The sequence below is a fragment of the Pediculus humanus genome, genomic scaffold (genome assembly GCF_000006295.1).
Source record: "Pediculus humanus corporis 1103172107606 genomic scaffold, whole genome shotgun sequence".
NCBI classification, from domain to species: domain Eukaryota; kingdom Metazoa; phylum Arthropoda; class Insecta; order Psocodea; family Pediculidae; genus Pediculus; species Pediculus humanus.
The window spans coordinates 53,187-63,091 of record NW_002987220.1 but is presented as its reverse complement, the minus strand read 5'-3'; the positions used below and the strand labels follow the sequence as shown (position 1 = coordinate 63,091).

General features: G+C 29.0%; 2 protein-coding genes across 2 annotated transcripts; both read left to right on the top strand.

Annotated features, from left to right (window-relative positions):
• Nucleotides 1-303: 303 nt before the first annotated feature.
• On the top strand, nt 304-3,871 carry Phum_PHUM235980 (glycogen synthase, putative; the record flags this gene model as incomplete). The annotated part of the gene is made up of 12 exons (XM_002426043.1): nt 304-442; nt 556-740; nt 821-1,012; nt 1,113-1,310; nt 1,847-1,955; nt 2,061-2,335; nt 2,413-2,579; nt 2,674-2,866; nt 2,938-3,112; nt 3,235-3,446; nt 3,524-3,724; nt 3,803-3,871. The coding sequence occupies 12 exons, from the start codon at nt 304-306 to the stop codon at nt 3,869-3,871; spliced, it is 2,115 nt and encodes a 704-aa protein (XP_002426088.1).
• A 1,828-nt stretch (nt 3,872-5,699) lies between these two features.
• Phum_PHUM235970 (uncharacterized protein) lies at nt 5,700-9,854 on the top strand (the record flags this gene model as incomplete). Its single annotated transcript, XM_002426042.1, has 16 exons — nt 5,700-5,798; nt 5,957-6,048; nt 6,133-6,346; nt 6,648-6,863; nt 6,942-7,124; nt 7,217-7,377; nt 7,492-7,627; nt 7,718-7,921; nt 8,016-8,194; nt 8,276-8,426; nt 8,507-8,641; nt 8,722-8,925; nt 8,997-9,120; nt 9,204-9,333; nt 9,421-9,546; nt 9,629-9,854. 16 exons carry the CDS (start codon nt 5,700-5,702, stop codon nt 9,852-9,854), a joined length of 2,580 nt encoding a protein of 859 aa, XP_002426087.1.
• Nucleotides 9,855-9,905: the final 51 nt, after the last annotated feature.

Below are 9,905 nucleotides of genomic sequence, written 5' to 3'. Positions count from 1 at the left end.
TCGTTTCATTTAATATTAAATCTCAAGCGAATTTTTTTGAATGAAAGTTTTTAAAAAATTAAAATATTTTTCGTTTTTCTTTTTTATATTTTTAATTTCAAAAATTTTTTAAAAGTTATTTAATCTTTTACACGCAGAAGAAATAAGTGTAGTGGCTTAAGTTAATTCATTAGTAAATTTGTTGAAACTTGTCTCTCTTTTTATTTGTTAGAAAAAAAAGTTTGGTTTAACGAAATTTAACTCATACCAAATTACATTAAAAAAGTGTTTTTAATTATTTTAAATTGTATTTGCAGCCACAAAATGTTTAAAGAAAGAGCATCGAGGAGATTTTATAGAGTGGATAGTTCCCATGATTTTGGCAGTATTATGGATCATGGTCAAACTGCTAGTTTTCAAAATAGATGGACTTTTGAAGCTGCCTGGGAAGTGTGCAATAAAGGTGATTTATATATTCCTTTTTACAAATTTTGTAGTGTAGATCCTCTTTATTTTTCATAAAATGCAGTAATTTAAATGGCAGCATGTAAAGTAAATATGTTTTGTGTTCTACAGTTGGAGGAATATATACAGTTATCAGATCGAAAGCTTTCGTATCAACTGAAGAAATGGGTGATCAGTATGTTTTACTCGGCCCATACAAAGAAAGAAGTGCTAGAACTGAAGTAGAAGAAACTGAATTTCCAATGAATCAACCTTTAAATCAGGCAGTTAATAATTTAAGAGAAATGGGTTATAAGGTGCTCATCGAAAAGCATTCCTAAAATAATCCGTTGTGGTATCATTAATTCGAAAACATAAAACTTTGTTTTCATTTAAGATTGTTACCGGTACATGGCTTGTCGATGGAAACCCTCAAGTTATTCTGTTTGATATTGGATCTGGAGCTTGGAAATTGGATGAGTTTAAACAAGAACTGTGGGAAAAATCAAATTTAGGTATACCTCATCCAGATATCGAAGCTAATGATGCTGTTATTTTTGGGTTCATGGTTTGTGAGTTCCTTACAGAGGTACCTGTATCAGAATGAAGTATATTTTTAATTAAAAACTTGTACAAAATTTTAAAATCCCATTTGTAAACTAACATTGTTGTTTGTTCTTTAATTTTAGTTTCAAAAATTAGCTGAAAAACATCATGATCAACCACCGCGTATAGTCGCTCATTTTCACGAATGGCAAGCTGGAATAGGACTTATCGCTTTGAGAATTAGACAGGTCGAATTGGCGACAGTTTTTACAACGCATGCAACACTTTTAGGTCGTTATTTGTGCGCTGGTAATACGGATTTTTACAATAATTTGGATAAGGTACATTTCCCCCTTATTTTTCTCCACCTCTTATAAGATATAAATTTAATTTACACTTGCAGTTTATCAAAACGAGGTTATTTACGTACTTTGTTAAATATTTTACCATCCGTTAGGTATAATTCAATATTTAATAGCAACAGAAAATAATCCCATTTAATCGTCATTGAGCATAATTTGTTTGCATGCTTCTAAAAGTCTAAGGAAACATATTCTTCGGCCAAAAAAAAAAAAAAAAAAAAAAATTAAATAGGCGACGACCGCGAGAGGTAACAGAAGATTTGATTGAATAAACGTTTATCTTAGTTAAAAAATTGAATTCAATGTTATTAACTAAAGAAGAATAATTATTTATTTGTACGCATTAATTATACAATAATAATTATGATAATATATATATATTGCTTAGCTGGTCGGGGCGTAATTGCTAAATTTTTATTTTTTGGTGCTTTTATTTAGCTTAGCTTATTGCATTTATTGATTATTTATTTAATTATTTTTTAATTTGTTTAAATAATTTAAAATTGTTTTTTTAGTTTAATGTCGATGAAGAAGCAGGACGGAGGCAAATTTATCATAGGTATTGCGTCGAAAGAGCAGCAACTCATTTAGCAAATATATTTACGACAGTTTCCGAAATAACAGGTAAGTTCAAAGATGATGATAATAATAATAATTATATTAAAGTTTTGTAACTAAAAAAAATTACAAAAGATGTAAAGGTAAAATTTTTTTTTTTTGTTACTTTAGGTTTGGAAGCTGAACATTTACTCAAGAGAAAACCAGACATAATCACTCCGAACGGTTTAAATATAAAAAAATTTTCCGCATTGCACGAATTTCAAAATCTTCACGCCATCGCAAAGGAAAAAATTCACGAATTCGTACGCGGTCATTTTTACGGTCACTACAATTTCGATCTCGATAAAACTTTGTATTTTTTCATCGCGGGAAGGTACGAATTTGGTAACAAAGGTGCTGATATTTTTATAGAATCTCTAGCTAGATTAAATCATTATTTGAAGGTAAGAGACCTTAAATTCGTTTTTTATTTAAATTTCTTTTTCGGTAGCAATTATAATAACTTAATTTTATATTTCAGAGCAACCATTCGGATACGACGATAGTAGCTTTTCTTATATTTCCTGCGCCAACTCAAAATTTCAACGTCGAAAGTCTTCGAGGTCACGCGGTAACTAAAAGTTTAAGAGACACGTTGCAATTAATTCAAAATAAAATTGGAAAGAGAATGTACGAAATATGTTTAAGGTAATTAAAGAAAGAAAGGAAAATATAAGTTATTATTAATCGTTTGTCTCGCGTCATCCACACCAAAAATATATTTTTTTTTTTTTTGTTTTAGAGGTCGAATGCCTGACGCCAACGAACTTTTATTAAAAGAAGATCAAGTGAAAATAAAATCTTGTATTTATGCCTTACAAAGAGATGGTCTTCCTCCCGTGACGACACACAACGTCATCGATGATTACAAGGATCCCGTTTTGAATGCGTTGAGAAGATGTCGTTTGTTTAACACAATACACGATCGCGTTAAAGTACTGTCAAAATTTAACTTTAAAAATTTTTTGTTTTGGAAAGTGTTTATTGATATTTATATTATTCGTAGGTTGTTTTTCATCCAGAATTTTTGTCGTCGACAAATCCATTGTTTGGGTTGGACTATGAAGAATTTGTGCGTGGATGTCATCTTGGAGTGTTTCCGAGTTATTACGAACCCTGGGGCTACACGCCTGCCGAATGTACTGTTATGGGAATACCGAGTATAACAACTAACTTATCCGGTAAATTTTAATTAATTAAATTAATTATTTAATTACTGATTGATTTGATCACGCTCAAATCCAGAATTTCGAAAAATTTCCCAGATTTTTTTCGTTACAATGAATGAAATTTTTTTTCTTAGGATTTGGTTGTTTTATGCAAGAGCAGATTGAAGATCCCATGAGTTATGGTATTTACATCGTTGACAGACGTCACATATCACTGGAAAGTTCCGTTCAACAGTTGGCACAATTTATGTATGATTTTTCAAGATTAAACAGGAGGCAAAGAATAATCCAGAGAAACAGAACCGAACGATTGAGCGATTTGTTAGACTGGAGAAATTTAGGAATTGTATGGAAATTTTTTTACACGATTTTAAAATGGCGGAATAAATTTTTAATTTTTTTGTTTTTTTTTTTTTTCTGTAGTATTATCGACAAGCTAGAGTTCGAGCATTGCAAGCTGTTTTTACAGACATTACTTTCGAAGAAGAGGAAAGTAAAGGAAAGAGATTTAATTATCCAAGACCCATATCGGAACCGCCAAGTCCATCTAGTAGCAGGCACAGTTCCGTACACGGTTCGGATAACGAAGAAGATGAAGAAGATGAAGTCGATGACGAAAAGGAGGTAAAATGAAAACATTTAAATGGAAAAATTAATTTTTATTAGGCAAACATAAAACTTTTGTGTTTTTTTTTTTGTCAGTTACAAGAACTTGGAGTAAACGCAAAAGAAACTCAAGAAATGAAAATGAGCCAAAAGACTGTATCATGATTTAACAGGTTTTATATTGTTATTGTACCGGTTAAAAATTCGTCAATTTTGTTGTTGTTGTTATTATTATTATTATTATATGTTTATTTTTGTAGTTTAAAAAGAAAAAATAATTATTTTTTTATAAGAAAATTACTTGCAATGTAATTAAATTTTATTATGAATTGTTTTTTTTTTAAATTTATATAATTTAATGACTGATATTAATTATGTATTGTGATTAACTTTATTTTTTTTTACCTGTTTTGTAAAGCAAATACATATATGAATTTATGTAAATGAATCAATTAAAAATAATAATTGTTATTTAATAATTAATTATCGTTTTAATTTTACCTAATTATTATTTTATTTTATTTTACTGAAATGATGAGAAAATAATTGTTTGTTCGATGAATCAAAAAATATTTTTAACTTATTAAAATTTTTGAGGTTTCTATCACAGAAAATAACACATAATAAATATTATATAATTAAAATTTACATTATATGAATATATATATATTAATAATTTATTCGGTTCGCCTATTCCCACGTTTTTTTTTTTTTTTTTTTTATTCTAATGTTGGTCACAGTATAGCTTGTTAATATGGCGTGTTAAGTCGTAGGATTAATATATTAAGTGAATACATATTTAAACGAATTATACATTTTTTACGCTTAGTTTTATTCATAAATAATATTCAAATATTGTAATAATGTCTTTTGTAATTTTTTTAAATATTATAAAGGTACTTGAATTTTTTTTTGCTTAAGTTTTACATTATTTATCTCTAAAATATATATTGATAAAGTTGTATTTTGAAAATTTAATAATTTAAATTTGTTGCGCCGTAAGTTATATATTGAAGAAACACAGGTGTTTAATTTAAATTACATTAATTTTAGTATTAATATTATTGATCACGTCGAGTATAATTCGATTTTGTTGTGAAATGCATTTCACTATTTTGTAATTTAATATTTAATTAGTCAAACCTACATTTGGTGCCCATCTGTCTTATAAGTAAAAGTCTTAATTTTTGAAATCCAATAAATAATGTTTAACACATACAACATTCATTTCAATAATTTTAGTGTGTATTCGGTTTTATTTTTTTATCGCTTAAAATTTTAATAATTTATTTTTTCTCATTTGATTTTTTTATAAAAAATTATAATAATTAAATTTTAGGATAATCACAAGATTCATTTTTTTTTGAGGATTAAAGTACACATTTGATGAAGGTTAAATTTTTGTTTATTTTGTATTTAAAATGAAAATTTTGTATTTTAGCAAAAAAAAAAAAAAAAAAAAAAAAGAAGCAAATTATTGCAAAGTCTTTGATTATAAATTATTAGTTATTAAATTTTTATTCTTTATTGTTAAATCTTTTTAAGTGTTCATGCTCAATTGCATTTTGTTGCTGATGCAGAAATTTTATAGCTCAATGTTTTAAATGACTTTTGAAAGTTTTTTAAGTAGTTTTCTATTAATATTTTTTGAATATTCATCATAATTATAGTTTTTAAAAGTTTTTTTTTTCCATGTATAAAATGTAAATTTTTATTATCAGTCTTCAATTTATTTTTTTGTGAAATTCATTTCGTAATTACTGTTACAACATGTATATATATATATATATTACTCGCAAACTAAATATAATTTTTCATAATTAAAAATATTTTTACCATTAGTTATGTTTATTTTTTTTTCATTTCTCTATTTAGGTTTTACAGGTACTGACTTATAAGCTTTAAAAAATGGTTAATTATTATTATATTATTATTATTGAACTATTGTTAAATTCTTGGCCTCTTGAAGCACACATAACTGGAAAGCCTTTCAATGGATAATCAAAATCAAGATTCTTTAATAGCCGGTTCAAAAATAATTCGAATGCCATCACTCAAAAGAGGGAGAGATGATGTACCATTAGATGATAGGGTAAATAAATTAATTTCAATTTATTTTTTTCTGTGTTGTTAAAGACCTACCAGCAATTATTTTTATTAATCAATTTTATTTCATAACGATTAATTTTTTCATTAATCCATCATTAATTAAGAAAATTATCATGCGACCAATTTTAATCGTTCTTGTAGGTAAAATTAGAAAGGGTTCTAGGATTAACAGTTGGTAGCAATGCTGCTTTGGATTGTGATCCTTTATCTGAACAAATTGCATACCCGGCAGGGTGAGTTTTGCTTTTTTTGTCAAACTTGAAAATTGTTACAATTTTATTTTTTAATTTAATTTAAAATAAATAATTTTTAAACAGGTGTACAGTTGTTCTTTTTAATAGCAAAAAAAATAGGCAAAATCATATATTAAACGTGAGCAAAAAAACAATAACTTGTTTAGCATTTGGTTCAGGGGGTAAATTTTTGGCTACCGGCGAATGTGGTCACGCGCCAAGTTTAAGAATATGGAACGTTCAGGATGGACAACAAATGGCGGAATTTCAAGGACATAAATATGGAATAAATTGTGTTGTAAGAAATTTTGTGATAAAACTTTTTTATCAATTTTTTTTTTTCTTTTTAACGGTTTTTTTATTTGTCAGGATAAAAATTTAATTGTATACTTATTCAAAAAAAAAAATAAAAACAAAAAAACAAAACATTCTTATCTCCTCAGGGCCGACTGTCATAAAATCGTAACCTAATTTGGCCTGAATAAATCATATTTATGTGGGAGTGGCAAAACTATTTTCATTTAAATATATAAGAAATTATTCACGTGGAAAATAAATGTATAATTATAAGTTTATTATCTTTTCTTTTTAATTTTCAGGCTTTTTCTCCGAATAACAAATATGTCGTCTCTATCGGGTCGCAGCACGATATGATAGTAAATGTATGGGACTGGAGAAGTAATGTTAAAGTTGCCAGTAATAAAGTTTCGACTAAAGTTAAAGCCATATCCTTTGCAGAAAATGGAAAATATTTTGTTACTGTTGGAATGAGAAATGTTAAATTTTGGTATTTGGAAACCACAAGATCTGCAAAGGTTTTAATTTTTTTTAATCCTTTCATTGTGTGTTTCCTGTCGTTTGTCTTGTAATAATTTCAAATATGTATTTTGTAGTACAACGATCCAGTTCCTTTGACTGGTCGTTCGGCAATATTAGGAGAACAACGTGATAATTACTTTTGTGACGTAGCCTGCGGAAGAGGAGCAAAAGGGGATTCAACATATTCCATAACCAAGTCTGGTTTACTTTGTGAATTTAGCATTCGAAGAATGCTTGATAAGTGGGTAGAACTTAAAGTAAGTCATGACCAACCGGCGACAAATTTCTTTCTCATTTACTTTTTATTCTTGGTGAATCAAACACAAATTTTTTTTTTTTTTTTTTTAAGACAAAGAGCGCTAATTGTATGACAATAGGAGAAAATTTTATATTTGTCGGATGTGCTGATGGTATTATTAGATGCTTTAGTCCGATGACGTTACAATTTTTAGTTACACTTCCACGAACTCATTATTTGGGCGTTGATGTTGCTCTAGGATTAAACATTAGGTAGGCATACTAATAATTTTAATAATGATTTATTGAAAATTTTTTTTTTTTTTTTTTTTTTTTTTTCGTTTTTAAATAATTAAAATTTTTTTTTTAAAAAAAAAAAATTTACAGCCATCTTTTAACTCATCCCGAAGATGCCAAATATCCAGATGCCATTGCTTTAGCCTACGATGAAATAAATAATAAATTAACTTGCGTCTATAATGATCATAGTTTATACGTGTGGGATGTTCGAGAAATTAAAAGAGTAAATAAATTAGAATAAAAAAAAAATTTTTTTTCATTGTTATAATTTTTTTTTTTTTTTCGATTAAAAAAAATTTTTTTTTGTTTCAAGGGGGGAAAATCTCATTCGTTTCTTTTTCATTCGGCTTGTATTTGGGGCGTTGAAGTTTATCCCGAAGTCGAAACTCAAGAACAATTACCCGTTCCTCCCGGCTCATTTATTACTTGCTCAAGTGACGATACAATAAGAGTATGGAATTTAAATAATTTGGGGAGTAATAACCCGACCGTTTACAAGCGTAATATTTATAGCAACGTGAGTGAATTTCATTCGTTGTTTTCTACGAAAACGCCCCCCCTCCCCCCCCAAAAAAAAAGCAATTTTATATGTTTAAAATTTTTATTTTCAGGAATTATTAAAAGTTTTATACGTTGATAAAAATTTGACTTACTTGAAAGATTTAGATTTAACAATTTCGTCTGCGGAAAAAGTGGATTCTTCTTACGATGGTAAAAACGGTGTGCGATCCGTAAGGATTAGTCCCGATGGTAAACATCTGGCATCGGGAGACAGAGAGGGAAATATTCGGTACGAAGCAAATTTTTTGTCATCCCTGAAAAAAGTTGCGTTACATTTCGATACGAACACGAATCAATTTTCTATTTTTAGTATTCACGAGCTGAGCAATCTTCAGCAAACGGTCATAATCGAAGCTCACGATGCAGAAGTCTTGTGTTTGGAATATACGAAAGATACGAACGATAACTTATTAGCGAGCGCTTCAAGAGATAGGCTCATACACGTGTTTAATGTCATGAAGGTACTCACTGACTGACCGATTGATTATTTATTTTAAATCGATATTTTTTTGTGAATCTGAAAAAATGTGCACGTGTTTAGGGTTACGAGTGTACTCAAACATTGGATGATCACAGTAGTTCGATAACCTCCGTTCGTTTCATCAATAACAGGGGACAACTTCAAATGATTTCTTGCAGTGCGGATAAGAGTATTATTTTCAGACAGTATCAACCTGTAGGTATTTAAAAAACACGAATGATCGATTGTCGAGTTAAAGAAAATTGTACTAAGTTTTAAGCGGCGAAAATTTTCAGGCTGGTCCCGATGGTACGAAACAATTTGTTAGGGATCACAACGTTGCGGGTAAAACGACTTTGTACGACATGGAAGTCGATTGTAGTCAAAAACACATTTTAACGGCTTGTCAAGATAGGAACATCAGGGTTTACAATGTTAACAGCGGTAAACATAGTAAAACGTTCAAGGGAAGCATGGGAGAGGATGGTACATTAATTAAGGTACTCGAACAAAATTCATTCCATTAAAAAAAATAATAATAATTTAATTTTTATTTATTTAATTTTATTAGGTTTCTTTAGATAATTCGGGAATTTACGTGGCCACGAGTTGCACGGATAAATCCCTTTCCGTGTACGATTATTATTCCGGAGAATGCATGGCAACCATGTTGGGTCATTCGGAATTAGTCACTGGTAAATTATTATTAATGTTAATTTTTTTTTTCAAAAAACAAAAATGAATTTATTTACGATAACATTTTTTTTATATCGTTCAGGATTAAGGTTTACAAACGATTGCAAAAGATTAATATCCGCATCCGGAGATGGTTGCATATTTATATGGCGTCTGCCTCGAGATATGACGGTCACCATGCAAGCGAGATTAGATCAACAAGCCGTTAGAAAGTAAAAGATTTATTTAACCGTTTAATTTTTTTTTAAAACATATATTCATAATTTAATTTCAATTGGAAATGTTTTTTTCATTCAAAGGGGAAAAAGAACGGTGTCATTAAATCCGGATTTGAACCTGAACGAAGGACAAGAATTAGTCAGCGATGAAGAACCTGAAATATACGACGTCGATAATACGGCAAATATTGAAAAAGCCGGTTTCAGGTGCGGTATCGTGTATTAGTGAGAGAGAGAGAGAGAAAAAAAAGAAAAACATATAAGGTATGATTAATTTTTTCTCAATTAGGTTTTCAATGAGTCAATTACCAGCTTGGGCCAGGCGAGAAATATCAGATCCGAATAAGGGAGGTAAAAGTCCGTTGGAATTAAACGATACTCCAGAGCAACCGATCAGAACCGGATTTAGCGTGATTAAAGTCAGTAAACCACCGCAGGGGAGATGGGCTCAAAGAATTGAAAATAATGAAATAATGATAGCAACTTTTAGTCCAGGTTTAGGAAACTTTACATAAAACGACTCGAAACCTTGTAAACCTGTAATTGAAAACCTTTAAATTTAATTT